The 15,570-nt window shown below is 42.4% G+C and overlaps 1 protein-coding gene across 1 annotated transcript in view; it reads right to left on the bottom strand.

The window, feature by feature from the left end:
• Itk (IL2 inducible T cell kinase) overlaps window positions 1-15,060 on the bottom strand; it is a 59,507-nt gene extending 44,447 nt beyond the window's left edge. The window contains exon 1 of the mRNA XM_021646402.2: window positions 14,828-15,060. Within this exon, the coding sequence (XP_021502077.1) occupies window positions 14,828-14,965 (138 nt within the window). The 5' untranslated portion in view covers window positions 14,966-15,060. The remainder of the gene's footprint in view (window positions 1-14,827) is intronic.
• Between the last annotated feature and the right edge of the window lie 510 nt (window positions 15,061-15,570).

The raw sequence follows: 15,570 nt of genomic DNA, 5'->3' as shown, positions 1-15,570 counted from the left end.
GTGTCCATACTTTCTTTGCCAGAATGTTCTTTTAGGTGCCTACGGAATCAGGAAACATCACTGGGGAAGACAGCAGTCACACTTCACTGGTGAGAATGACAACTGCGATAGATGGAGCGTTTGTAATTTGTGAAATTAGGACAAAAGTCAGGGAGGGGTGGATCCCTGGGCTCCCGTGAGTGCGTCTATCTGTTGGCCCACCCTGGGATCAGGCTTCGAGAAGATCCACCTGCAGCGCTGTCCGTGCTTCGATACAATCAGGATTTTAACAAGGCGTTCCAAGCTCTCTGCTTGATGCCTCTTCTGGGTCTACCTTAGCTAATGTTCCATCGCATAATTTGCAGTGGTCCATGACATTAAGCCTGACATCCTATAAAATAAAACCTAAATGACTGATATAGGGAATATTGCTTTCCCCACTCATAGCCATCCCAAACTTGGCTTTAGGAGTTTTTCTCCACTGCTGTTTAATCTTCTGTGGAGTTCGCCTGGAGCCAATCCACACATCCATCTCTGTTTAAGTGGCTGGGGTGGGGAGAGGAGGTGGGGAGGAACAGGGGTCCAGACCTGGAGAATCAGGATTATCATCCTCCCTACAGTGACAGTAACGTTGAGCAGGCTGTGGCAGGGCCTGCAGCTCACTTTCTTTTCCTGTGTAACTCTGGTCCCGAGGTGCTAAGGGGTGTTGACTGTTGCCACTGAGCATTGTTGCCACCTGCACTGGAGAACATCACTGTCTCAGAGGAAAAGACATCATCTGGTTAAACATCAGTGCATTCTGTAACTAGCCGTGAGTGCTTCTCTTTGTCTCCCGCCTATCTTCGCTGGACCTAGTCAAGTGAAGTTAGAAGCTGGTTAAGTTAGGACAGATGCCACAGCTGCACCAGCTGCAGGCTGGGGGAATGTGATTCACCCCTGCCTGCCTTCTTTTCTTTCCTTGTTTCCACACAACCTCTCACTCAGACATTAGCTGTAGTAGTCTGGCTTTCACTTCAGCAGTGTTTTCATGCTGTGGTTTACTACAAAGCTGGATGTGGGGAAAGCATTTGGCTTCTTTTAAGGTCAGCCATCTTTTCAATAGTATCTGCTTGCCTAGGCAAAAGGTGTGAATTTTACAAAAAGAGAAGAAACAGAACTATACTCTCATTTAACTTCCAGAGGGCAACTGAGATTCCCCTACTCAAATTATGAACATATTGTCTCATAAAAAATATTGAAAACAGAGACCAGTGGGGTAGAGCTGAGGTTTGAAAATGAGGGGCAGAAAAAGAGCATGTATATATTTTTTCTTATGATGCTTGATTATTTAACCAAAAACATGCATTTATTTTACTGTGTTAAAAGTTAATGAACACAGATACATTTTTCATATAGGACTTACTCCATGGAACCCTCTCTCAAATGTGTAATGATGTGAGAGAAACAATGTTCAGAACAATGTTACTTACTACGCTAGAACACCAAGAGAGACTTGAACATTCATTGCTAGGTAACTGGTTAATTTAGTTATGCTTCCTTCATCATCCTGCGACAACTCTGTATTCATTTACAAAGAGATTGCTCTCTATAAAAGAACACCGTTAAATGTAAAAAGCAGATGTAAAGCAATAGCTGAATCTTCTCATTTTTTTGAAGAAGATAAAATATGTATTGGTGTAGACAATATCCAAAAAGAGTAATATAGGAGGAAGAAATAATTCCAAGTAGAAGAATTTCATAGCAGAAGTAATATGATACTTGAAGGAGTTTTTAAAGTAGTGAACATAAAAAAGATGGAAGGTGCAAAACTCAAAAGACTATTTTAAAGCAGTGAGAAGCATTAGAAAACACCACGCTATAATAAATACAACAGTGACAGATAGATGGGGGGAAGGTAAAGGGGTTCCAGATGAAAAGCTGGGTGTGTAAAATGGCCTCTGTCCTGGTGACCTCATAAACCCATTAGCAAGAAGCTGTATTCAAATAACAACTTCTATCTGCACTTCTGTATCCTTGGAGATTCAAGTTCATGGCAGATCCTCTCATGATCTCCACGGGCAGCATTTTCTTCATTCATTTTCTTTTTTAAGAGACATCACCGAGCATTTAGATGGACATGTGTATCTTCTAAGTGAGGCAATAATTCAACAATAATTTCTAGGCCCGATTCACATTAGATTTAAAAAGAAAAACTAGAGAATGGAACAAAGATGTTAGTTTAGCTCTATTTACAAGAAGCATGTGTTGCTGGGCATGGAGTACGAGCCTGCCATCCCAGCATTTGGGACTGAGGCAGGATCATCGATGCCAAGGACCCTGGGCTCCAAAGCAGGACCTGGCCTCTGAAAGAACTGAGTGCCACACGGCAAGCATAGGTCCTCCAGGTCCTGTGCACCATCTCAGCATCTTTAGTCTGTGACTTCTCCCACAAAGACCCCACTTTCCCATGAAAGCGCATGGAGATGTTTAGTGAGTTTGGAGAGCACTTCTCTTTTTTTTTAAGCCCTAAAGAGTATGCAGCTAAAATAGATAGCGAATAGCTTCGTTGCACTTCAGGAAATCACTTCACAGAGGCAATGTTTAATGGTATTTGTTAATTGGCCAACTGAGGAGGAGCAGGTAAGAGTGTTACAGCAGGAAATGGTATGTGTGGATCCCATAATGGTGCGTGTGGAACTCTCAGCAGAAATAAGTTAGGATATGAGCCCCAGAATAACAGGCAGATGACTAAACATCCTTTGGGAGTGGAAAGGTAAGTTAACGCTAGCCTGCACCAGGAGCATCAGGCACTCCTGCACGTTATGAACAGCTTTATAGAAAAATGGGGGAAAGGAAGGCGAAGGAAGAGACCCTTGGTTACTACGACAGCAGAAATGCAAATAATTTCTACTAACAGATTATTTTAAACCTATCAGAGCAGCAAAGATCAAAGCATCAGATAATGGTTGTTGAGGTTTTGAGAATATGCTTCGCACACATGGGCCTGGGGAAAGTGCATCTTCTGTGGACAGAGACTTGGTCACTAAATAGTAACTGTACATAAGTTTTAACTCAGTGACTCCATGTCTGAATGTGTTTTCTTTACACTGGGGCTTCTCGGCCTCTGTACTGTTGGCCATTCAGGCTGGGCTTCTACCCACCGAACACCAGCAGCAACTACCTCTCCACATCTTCAGGGAGAGCAACTGTCCATAGGTTGCCAAAGTTGCCTCTGACTAACAATCACGGTTATAGTCATTGACGTGACATACTTTTCAAGGTTATTCATTCCTGTTGCTTGGAAATAAAAAACAAGCACACTAAGTGTACAATGGAAGTGTTTAATCCACAATAACGAGCCGCTTTACATTCATAAAAGATGAAAAAGCTCTCTACATAAAGTCTACTATGGACTGATCTCCAAACTGGATTGTTAACCAATGGAGAGGAAAAAAAAAATAAGTTAAGTAGTATGTATATATTATGCTGCTGCTATATTAAAAAAACAAAGGAAAGAGGCTGGGGCACCTTGGAAAAGTCTATAAAAATTATATTTGTTAACTTCTTTTACATTTATTTAGCGGTGTGTGTGTGTGTGTGTGTAGATGGAGGGCACAATTTATAGGACTTGGTTCCCTTTCTCCACCATCTCTGTCCTGGGGGTAGAACTCAGGTCACCAGGTGTAGCAGCAAGTGCCCTTATCCGATGAGCCACCTTGCTGGCTCATATTGATGGAGGTGGGGTTAGAGAAATGGAGTTTGGGACAAGGATGGGAAATTTTGTTAGTAGGTATCATTTGGCAACTCTAAAATATGTGGCTATATTATGCACTTAAGAGGTTTTGTAAATGACCTGTCGCCGCAACTTTTCTGCTCCTGTCCGTTTCTGTGTAGAGATGAAGATGGGCAAACGGAGGTGACAAGTACACAGGTGAGAGGAAGGGGTAGGGCCCATGCCCCAACAATCAGTTCTATTCCATGATCCAACTGGATCAATTTGAAACACAGGGGGAAAAAAGCACCAAGAAAAGTCTTGGCCTGATGCCCCTGAGCTTTGAAATGGATCTTTTTTCAAAGGTCTTTTATTTTTTTTCAGTACGCTAGACTATGATTGATAAAAACTAAGGGATGCTTCCTTGTGCATGGGCCTGGCTGACATTTTGTACCATTCCAATTTTCTGTGCTGACACTCTTTTCTTTCTTCACTAGACTTGCCTTTCTTGAGAAAGCTTGGAGGTCAGTTTGGGGCAGCAGGTTCATCTGCTCACTGTATCCTAGCGCTCGGGAGTCTATAGAGCTGAAGGTGTCCTGGACCCTGCACCTGTGCTGGTACTTCTGTCCGAACTACTTAAATAGACAAGCGCATTGTGGTTCTTGCTGTTAGTCCCTGGATTCTGTCATCCAGGCCTTAATACCTTGGTTTCTATTGTTCTTTCATTCCCTCACCAGGACTGGATAGCATTTTATAAAGTGACACACACAACCCAGATTCCACACACATAAACAGATTTATGTCAAAGGAAACTTGAAATCGCCTTTCTCAATTTAAGGAGTAATTGTAACGAATTAAAGGCATGGAAGAGAGTTCTGCGTTTTAAAAAGCTTGGAACCCCACGGATCTAGTTCAAATCCTTGATTTTTGGGGCAACCAAGGTAAACCCTGGACACAGTGAGGAAGTGACGAGGGCTCCCGGGTGCTGCTCTCTTTCCTGTCAGGTGGCTCTGCTGTTGCTCTTTACCTATGCCTAGATAGACAGCCTGTTACCCACGGTCCGCAGTGCTGTAAATGTTACAAGGCAGCTCTACAGAACAGACAATGGCTTGTGTGACAACTTCCTGCTTTTTACCTGACCGTTGCCTGGTCAAATGCTGGCTGATCTAGCTAAAGAGCTCACCCACGTGAACCTTTCAGAGCCCCTGACATAAGCAGTAAGTCACTAACAGTGAGCCTGCTGCGGTGCGGACGAGCAGGCTTTTGGGTATCCCTTCAATCTTACTGTACAGGTACATATACGTGACTGACTTTAAATCAAATTATTCCATCTATATAAAAACACAACACAAAACGATGCCTATAAAAACAAAGTATTTGAAGATCAAAGCAATGAAAAATTTAAAATTATTGCCGTCTTAGAAAAATAAATGGTTCTTTGAAAATACAAATGGTTCTGCAGCAAATATGGGATTACTTCTGGTGGCTCGTACATTGCTTTAGCTCTTTGGAAATTGATCCAGCAACAAATGCTTGAGCCCAGGAAATGTTCATATCCTGGACTGGTGAGATGGTTCAGCAGGTAAAGGCACTTGCTGCCAAACGGACAAGCTGAACTGGGTCCCCAGAACCCACATGGGAGGAGAGAATGAACTTGCAAAAATTGCTCTGTGACTTTACTGTGGGCTGTGGCGAGCATGCGCGTAACTGCTCTACTAAACGACTACAACTCTTACCCTGTGATATAGTTATTCTACACATAGAATTCCATCCTAAAACCTTAAAAAGAGAAATAACAGCCTTTTATCATATATATGTTTTCATTATACCTAGGAACAACTTCAATGCTGAGCCATAAATGATATACATGTCCATCTATATATCTGGGTACATGAAACAAATAAATTTATCTATGCAACAAATGGATTAAACTATTAAAAATGCAGATAAATAAGAAAGTGATTAGTTTTGAACCCGTGTAGACATAGTAGAAGTGTAAAAGAATGTGTAAAAGAATGAATGGGAAAGTAGAATATAAAATTGCCATATGTTATAACTGTAAATTTTTGAAATAACTACACAGTAATTTGATAGCTTTAGACAAAAGGTTGTACAAAATATTTTTGAGTCTAGTTGTTTTGTTAACTACTTTTAGCAGTATAATAATCTAAAGGCTTTCTATTCTGTTTTGTGTTGTTAATCAAAATTGATTTAATTGAACTCTAGCTTGTTTTCTTTCTTCATTGCTACAGGATACCTGGTCCTGACTCAGGTTATAAAACAGGCCAATTTCCACATGTCCCTGGTTTTAGACAAGCTCTCAGAAAGACACAAGAGAGTTAAGATCTGAAATAACTACAAAACAACTTGTAGGATGAGATACCACGTGTTGGGTCACTGGCCTTGGCCTGGCTTCCTGGCTTCCTTGCCTTCCCCGTGTATAATCTGCCATCAACAGCAGTTAGGACAGCCACTTCCAAATAGAAAACAAATGGTGTTGCGTACTTGCTTTCCCCATTTGGTAGCTTCCTGCTGTGGAAATGAAGTACAAACTCTTTGCCATGCCTCACTGATGGCTCACATAGCTTGGCTTCTGCACCCTCAAATTGCAGCCTTCTTTTGAGCTATGGTCAAGGTTCTCTCCTCACATAGGCCAAGCTTTTATTTACCTCAGGGTCCTTGAGCTTGCAGTTCCCACTGCCCGGAATGACATTCTGAGTATTTCCACTTGACTGGCACCACCATCATTCCTCAAATTCTGACTCTGGCCTAGATAGAGATCTTTCCTCTCACCACACTTTCTTCCAACTCTGCCCCAGCTGCTGCTGAGGTCCATCATAGAACCTGCCGATCTGTCTACCCTGTGCTGTTACGTATTTCACTATGGGCTGTCTTCTTCACCTGTTTATGAGGGCAAACACCTCAACCACATTATTCACACTATATTCCTCACACCTGCCTCATTGGTTTGGACATAGTAGGTATTAAGAAATGATTAGCAAACAATAAAAAAAATAAAAGTTCCAGAAGGTGCTAGGCAAGCTGCCAAGGGAAAGGAGCAATTGACAGTCCTGCCCAGCTGTTAAGCCTCCAAACCGCAACAATGGCTAGCCCGGCAAAGATACCCTCTTGCGCAATAGTGGAACATCTATCTTAGGAGTAACTAACACCTGTTTAGTTGAACTTACAGCCTACGTGATGGGAAAGGATCCTTCTTGCTACTGCAAACCTAGCCGACTACCCAGCTGGAGAAGCATACCCTAGAGGAGAAGCCAATACTTCCATTTTCTTAACGATAATTTCTAGCTGTGCTCTAAATACTTATTTTTATCCCCACAGTTAAGTGTAGCTCCCGTCTTCCATTAAAAAAAAAAAAAGCTTCTTTTCACAACAGATAGACACTGTTAAAGAAGTCCACAACTAGTCAGAATGCAGAGAATAAGTGTCGGTGGGCTACTCAACCCCCATTGATACATCTACAATACAACGCCTGCAGCTAACTAGGAACATCACCAAAGAGGAGGCAGAGATATTTTAAAAGCCAGGAGACCAGTATGTCTGCTGCTAGGTAGTGTCTCCTAGACAAGTTAGGGAAAATGCACCTGTGAACTCCTAACGATAGGATTGTCTGGACAAGCATAATGATTAGCCATATGACATGCCCACATAGACAGGGGGGAAATTCCATAAGGTTCTAACTGTAGATGAGGAGATATTGGTAGCAAATGGCTGCTCGAAGAGGGAGAGTCCGTTTCCTCCAGGGTTGAGTTCCTGTACAGGTTGTCTAAGCCCAAGTGGTCAGCCCTGAACACACGCACAAAGGAGCAATGCTAAGTGGACTCCGTGAGTTGTACGTAACAGTAATATTTAAAGAAGAGGTCATGAGTTGGGGGAAGGCACAGAAGGAGTTGGAAGGGGCAGAGAAGGGTAGGAGTGATGTAGACCCAGTACTCCGGTATGAATTTCCCAAAATAATTAATTTAATAAAATGGATATGAAGCTGAGATGTAATCATATTCTATTGTGTTTTTGATTTACATTTTTCTGATGGCTAATTGAGCTGAACACTTTCCCCATAAACTTGTTGGTCACTTGGATTTTTTCTTTCCAGAAGGATCTGTTCTCAGATCCTTTCATCATCTTCACATTAAATTGTTTTACTGTTAACATGTTTAAGTTCTTTAACTAGTCTGTATGCAAATCCTGTTTTAGATGACTTATACAAGCTTGTAAATATCAACTTATGAACAACTGCAGATTGATGGGAATTATGTGGAGATATGGCATCTTCTGCCATGCTCGCATTCTAAATCTATAAAATTACTGACTTTCAAGGACAGAGAGGTGGTCTACACTGGGAGTTGTATGCACATCCAGAAACACTGCAGAGCACTTTCTTCCTCTGGGTCACTTTCATGAGGCTTCTAAGCCTAGAAGTGTGGCTTCTAGGACTCAAGCGTGTTGGACCTCTTGTTTGGAACTCAAAGTGTGATTCTTGTTTCACGCCGGGTAGAAACTACGCTCTTTTGCTTTCCAGTGAATCCTTTCTTCCAAACTAAGTTCTCTCCTTGACAGTATTTTTCTGAGGCTAACTTTTACTGCAGGAAATAATGAAAGGGTGTGCCAGTCTCAAACTCAAAGAGTTTCTCCTGCCTCCACTTCCTGAGTATTGGGATTAAAGACATGCACCATCATGCTCAGCTTATTTGTGTGCTTTTTAAAGATGAAAAGGGTATATATGAGATAGGGAAGAGGCAGAAAGGAAGGAACAACCAGCCCTGTTGCAACCTTCGCTGTTTAAAAAAACAAAACAAAACAAAACAAACAAACAAACAAACAAAAAAACCACCACTGCGGAGTCTGTACTTGGGAGAGAAAGATCACCCCCAGAGTACTATGTTTCAACTGCCTCACTCTAGTCCTGAGTGTAGGGCCCCCAAAAGACAGTGAACTTGAAGCACTGAAAGTTCAGGAAGGAAGCAGATGTACTTGAGGCACACAGAGCAAGTGTCAAGAGAAATCGGAAGGACAGGCGGTAAAGAGCCTTGGGGGGCTACAGTTAAGAATTAAGTATTCTGAACTTGTCACACAGAGCTTCAAGGTAGAGAGCGGCAGATGAGTTGTAATTTTAAAACTTTACCCTTGGTGTTATAGGGGATGATTGATTGGTATGGAACCTCAGCTGTCCATGGGACCCCAGGTAGCATCAATGAAATTACATTGGGATGAAGTGGGGAGGGACCATGGCTGGTCAAAGTTTCCAGCAGAAATGTTCAGGTACTTTTAAGAATACTGCCTGTGGCTGGGCAGTGGTTGTGCATGCCTTTAATCCCAGCACTCAGGAGGCAGAGGCAGGTAGATATCCGTGAGTGAGTTTGAGGCCAGCCTGGTGTACAAAGTGAGTTCCAGGACAGCCAGGGCTACACGGAGAAACCCTGTCTCAAAAAACAAAATAAGAAAGAAAGAAAGAAAGAAAGAAAGAAAGAAAGAAAGAAAGAAGAAGAAGAAGAAGAAGGAGAAAGAAGGAGAAAGAAGAAAGAGAGAGAGAAAGAAAGAAAGAAAAAGAAAGAAAGAAAGAAAGAAAGAAAGAAAGAAAGAAAGAAAGAAAGAAAGAAAGAAAGAAAGAAAACAAAAAGGAAAAAGAATACTGCCTGCAGAGGGTCTAGCTGTAAAATGCAGCAGGTCTAGCTGTAAACCCAGAGGCAGGAAAGAAACTTCAGGGAGAAGGGGAAAGGAACACAGATCTGATGGTTCTCCAGAAACAGCAGGGACTTTCCACGGTATCTCTCTGACCTAGCTAAGAATTCCGACCAGTGAACTTCCTTTTCTTGCTTAAGACAGGGCCATAACGATTCCTTTCATGGAATCTTCTTCACTTATTCTTATATCCCAAACCCTCCCTTTTGATCTTCTATGTTGTGTGTTTACTCTTTGAGTATTGAGCCTTTTTTTAACCAGGCTCTTTTGCGCTACGCTACTCCCACGTGGGACCTGTATTTTCTTCTTTTCTCCTATTCCCTCTACAAGAAAAAAGAAAGAAAGAAAGAAAGAAAGAAAGAAAGAAAGAAAGAAAGAAAGAAAGAAAGAAAATGAGACAAACGAAAGGCTAGTGAATGTCAAGAGGCAGGAAGCATTGTGGAAACTGATGGAATCATCAGATACCTGTGCTTATGAAGCTTTAGCCTAATGGAGGCTCACATTAGTAAATGAGCAAGTATGACTTTGGCATGGACCCTGAAGGGTACATGTTGCTACAGCAGAACATAATAAGAGCTTGACCCAGTCCAAAGAATTCAAGAAAGGCTTCTCTAAGGATGGGGCATTTAGGGCTGAACAGGTGTGGTGAAACTGGTGCCCAGAGAGAAGACAAAAAGGGACATGTGTGCTAGATTCTGGCGACCCGGGTTCAAAGGGAATAACACTGTCAAGCATATTTGCTTATGATGAGAACCATGCCAACGGCTTCAGTCACCACGTGAGCGCTCACCGGCTGTTGTGTGGAGTGTAGAGGGAGTGGGGTGAGGTGTCCATCATAGGAGCTACAGTGTTAGATGAGACATGCGGACTTCCCTGGGAAGATGACTGGGGAAGTGGAGGTGGACTGCAGCAACTTCAGAAGCGATTGTGGCGAGTGTAGTCATGCCATTTGAGACCTGGAAGAGAGCTCTAGATGGTGAGGTGGGAAGAGCTCTGTCCTGGAGTGTGCACAGAAGGGGCAGAGCTCATAATGTGCTTCACTGGGGCAGACCCGGAGAACACAAGGTGTGGTGGGTCAGAACCCATTGAGGAGTAAGAGCACACGGCATTTTGTGATAACCAGATAACTGGTTAAGCTTGGGAGACATAAGGAACCTCAGGGAAGTTATTTAAACCCTTTCACTTTCTTCCCTGATTTATAAAAGAGGGAATAACAGTTCCTACTAACAGGATGATTGTAGTGTTTACTCAAAACGGTCCGCCTGGACACACACCACATAGGAAGTGCCCAGTCGATGTTAGTCACTGTTTGTTATTAGAATAATTGTGCCTCCCACCTCATTAAAAAGAAAACAAAAAAGAAACATTCCATCTTTCAGAAACATGGCTGTTTTGTGATCTCACAGCCTTATGTGGTTTACAGCAAGTCACACAGCTCAGGTGGTAGAGCTGATCTTTGAGCCAGATCTGTCTGATATCAGAAACTGTGTTTTTGAGGATGCTGCATAATGGTTCCAAAAAGAAAGATGGTACCATCTCCCCCATCCTCTTTCATTCAGGAACTCTGTATGTGTTATACTGCAGCTCATGGAGCAGAGACCCTCGTCTGGGCAGCAGCTGGGGTGGTGATCTTGACTGTTCGTTTTGACTCTCATCAGGGGTAATATATCCTACTCTGTTGGAAGCACAAGATAGACTCTTGAAGTACGTTAGAATAAGAAGTCCTTCTTTTTCCTGGGGTCTCTTAGAACCCATCATGATGGGGCTTGGTGGGTAATAACGATCTTACCATGTCACAAAATGAGCGTAAAGCTGTTAAAAACACTTTTCTTAGGAGGAACTTAGCATCTTGTGAGACAGGGAGAATCGTTAGGGTCCTGGCTTTGCAAACAGGAAAATGTCTTAAACAGATGATACGCCTTGCCTGAGATACCACACCTACAAACTGAGAGAGGTAGGAGGATTTGAACCCAGCTCTTACCAGATACACTGGTTTTTCCAACCTGCAATGCTTGTCCCCATCTACGATGCCCCTTCCATCTCATGCTGAGGGCCCTCTCACCTTCCTCTTTCCCCTATGGTTTAGTTGTCACCAACCTCCCCAGAGACTGTACTTAAGTCTTCCAGTGGTATGTTAGGGTTGGCTTATATGGGGCTATGAGAGCAAGTGGTTACATTTTCAGGAATTTATGATCCATATGAATTAACTGAAATAGCCAAAGGGATTCTTCTTTTTTGAAGTGGGCTCTCATGCATTGAAGACTGGCCTCAAACTTACTGTATAGCTGAGAATGACCTTGGACCTCTTGTTCTCTTCTTCTGCCTCCTGAGTGTGGGGTTGTAACTGTGCACCTCTATGCTTACTTTATGCGGGGCTAGCGATTGAACTTGGCTTCATGCACGCTAAGCAAACACTCTCCAAACTGCCCTACAGCCCAGCTCCCTAAAGGAGTTATTTATAACAAGGAAGTCAACAAAGCGACAAATCAAGGCTCCACAACTCAACTCTACGAACACACCGTCACATTTTACCAGCATGCTGCTGGGCTAAGGAACCAGATAGCAGAGACTTTACGAAAGGCCTGCCACGTGCAGGGAGCGTCTGAAGCCATGTAGATGTAAATGCCACCACTCCCAAGCTGATCCACTGTTTCAGTAGGTTGAAGAAGGTTCTGGGAGCACAGAACCACGTTCACAGCACAGTTCATGCAGGTTGGCACACAACCCCCAAACCGTATTCATATTTAAATAGACGTTTGCTCCATTCAGAGTGTAAGGCAGCGGGCGAGGATAGCTACAGTTGAACTGAACACTTGATTTGTAAAATGGTAGTATTTGTTCTTGCGCATTTTTCACGTGGTGTTACAGTCTGACAGGAGACCTGAACTTTAAGGAACACAACTGCCCATCAGCAGAAACGAGAAAAAGAAGCTGAGATCTTAGTAGGGGTGACCCCGGCTTGCGTAGCTCTCAGTGGCTGTGTATCTCCCATCAAGGGCTCTCCTCTTACCTGGCTTTGATCGTTCCCTCTAACCTTTCCCATCATCTGAAGATGAATAACTTGTGGTACCCTGCCAGTTCCCTCAGAGAAGTAAACATAATGGTGAATGTTTACTAGGTGCTGAGGGGGCAAGAGTATGCTACATTTTAAACTGAGCTGCGTGAGCTTGCCAACGTCTGACTTTTTTTTTTTTCTTTCTATTTGCCAAATAGTAATTTCAATAGCTCAGCTCACACACATTGTCTGTGTCTGGGCCATGTTCTCATGAAATATCATTATACCCACTTCATAGATGATGAGGATTGAAACTTTTATTGAAAAAACCTAAAAACATTCTTCACACAAGTGTAGTATTATTTATAAGTGATGCACTGTTTTGTGCACATTCATGGCCCTGGGCCATATATTATATGCAGGTCATATACAACAATAACTCAGTGACCTTGGAAATTAACTAAATAATTTCTGTAATGTTTGAAGAAAAGTTTCAAAATGTTAAATAACACACATACACGTGCACACGTATGTTTACCATGGAAACAGATACCACAGCCAAGAGCTACAAAATGAGTTTTTTCATGGAATTTTTCTTTGTTCTTTTTAATTCTTTTTGTTTGTTTTTTTCAAGATCAAGTTTTGCTATGTAGCCAAGGCTGGCTTGGAATTCACCAAATAGCCTAGGCTGCCCCTGAACTTGTAATGATCCTCTTGCCTCAGGCTCTTTAGTGCTGGGATTACAAGCACGCACCACCATATCCAGCTTGTGCTAGAGATTTTTAATGATTCTTAAGAGGTGAGGTGCGTGTGGTGGCACCTACCTACAATCAAGACACTCTGGAGACTGAGGCTAGAAGACTTCAAGTTCCATCTGGGGTTATATAGTAACATTGTCACAAACACACATCACCACCAACACCATCAAAATAAACAATTTTTAAAAAAGGGATCATGAAAAAAAAAGAGGATGCACAGACGAGTTTGGAGGGAAAAGGAAAAAGGAGAAATAATGAAATTATAATTTCAAAAATTAACACCATTTTTAAAAACTGGTGAAACTGTAAAGTTTATTTAGAGAAAAGTTATTTAAAGGCGCATGACTATACTTTCATTATGAAATGTGAACTTCATGTTTCATTTACAGAAACACAGAGTTGATGTCATGTGATTTATTAGTTCTATGTGCTGAATCCTCCAAGCCCAAAGCTTAGCACCTAGCTGGTGCCTGCACATATATAATTCCATTGCCTTCTAATCTATCATTGAGACCCTGCTGAAGGCATGTGATTCTCTTTACTGAGAACGTACAAGAGAGGGGCAGCATTATTTTACCTAAAACTAAAAAGGCTAGCCATTCCCCCACCAGGTGATCTGCTCCAAGTTCATGGAAAGCTTCAAAGACTGGATCTTACTCTGGGGATCTTCTAATGAGACACTAACAAGGAACTGAAGCACCCTTGTCTCAGTGACCAGCAAATTAAAACCTAAATACTCATCTCTGCCTTGCAAAAATAACACAACGATGTGACAATAAATCAAGCAAGCGTTAAAAAGTGCTTGAGGAGGCCTAACCAAGAGCCACTGCAGACAGAGGATTCTGAAAGAAAGAATGGAACTTGGGATTGATGTCTTGTCCTTTTATTTATAGAGAAAAGGAGTCTGATGAAGAAGGACATATTCCAAGGATCCCTCACTCAGTGGGAAGCACAGCAACATTCTGACCCCCCATGAAGTGCTTCTATAAAACTGTATTATTAACACACACTCACTTGATTTTGTTGCCACTGTTGCTGTACAATATGGTGATGTCTTTAGACACATGTAGCTGGGCAGCCACAGTCTAGGGAGGATCCCTAGAAACTTTGTGTTCCATACCCCTAGTCTCCTGAGACATTTTTACAATGGACCAAGAAGGTTGCCATGTGCTTTACAACTTTAGAGTATTACATGAATGAAAATATGACCCTATGGCCTCGGAGGAGTGATGACCGCTGAGACAAAGAGAGGTCAACTCATAGAAATTTTACATAAGACCTCCCCTTCACCATTCTAAAAACCACTTCTTTCATAAAGCATGGAAATTTGGCTAAACTGCCCCTTTTGTCCTAATGAGTATAATTAATATCTTTACTGCCCTACAGCCTGTAAATACCGCATACTTAACCTTCACATGAACTTCAAGTTCTATCCGCAACACTCACCACATAAAATATTTCTATGATTGAAAATTAAATATAACCTTGTGGAGGAGAAAAATGGATGAGTTGGACCTACAGATTTCAGAACTGAAATAGCCAAGTCTAACCGACACCTGACCCTCAGAACTCTCCACATTTGCTCCGAGCTCTCTAACTCTGCTCTGTGGCTGCTAAATGCAATGTGTCTGTTTTCTAGGTGTTCAAGTTTATCCCACAAGTCAGTCCAAACACAAAACAGTAAGCCAAAAGCAAGTGTTTTCATACCCCGTGACGATCCTCGAAGTACGCCAGGCTGGCTTTTGTTAAGACAAAGAAACGGACTTTAAAGTTCGAGGGAGAGGTCCTTCTCTTCTGCTGGGACTTCTTGATCAGCTGCTCTTCCAGGAGAATGAAGTTGTTCATGGTCCAGTTCTGAAACGCGATGCGTCTTGGGCATCACCCCTCAGTACAAGCCAAGGAGAGAAACAGCCAGGAATGCGGCAGGATGCAGTTGATCTTTAGAGAGTCATTCAAAGGCGACTTGCCTCTAACCTTATCTCTTCTATCAAGATCAGCCAGCCTCACTGCTGAGCTCCCTCCTCTGATGTCAAAGGCCATGACCACATCCTTTCAAACTTCACCAAGCTAAGAGGCAAAAGCAAAAATATGTGTACCCTTAGCTACATGAGGTTTGAAGAAACTTAGAATTATAAAAGGAATTCAATTTTAGTTTTTAGAGTTCCTAGTTTAGCTTCTACGAAAGTTAAGGCATGTAGAAAAGGGGATATGAACAGGAGCCCAGGGGTTAGAGCAGCTCCACTTGTGTATGTTTCCCGGTGCTATTACCATGGATTGCCACAGGCTTAGTGGCTCAAATCGCCATGGATTTACCTTTGAACTCTCTAGTTTAGAAGTCTGAAATGTGTCTCACTGAGTGAAAATCATGGTGACTGTGGGACTGTGCTCCTTTCTAGCAGGTCTCTGAGGGACACTGCCTCTGTGACTATTTTGCCTCCCGAGGGACACGC

The sequence above is a fragment of the Meriones unguiculatus genome, chromosome 11 (assembly GCF_030254825.1).
Source record: "Meriones unguiculatus strain TT.TT164.6M chromosome 11, Bangor_MerUng_6.1, whole genome shotgun sequence".
In the NCBI taxonomy this organism is placed as follows: Eukaryota; Metazoa; Chordata; class Mammalia; order Rodentia; family Muridae; genus Meriones; species Meriones unguiculatus.
This window is presented reverse-complemented; position numbering and strand designations above follow the sequence as displayed.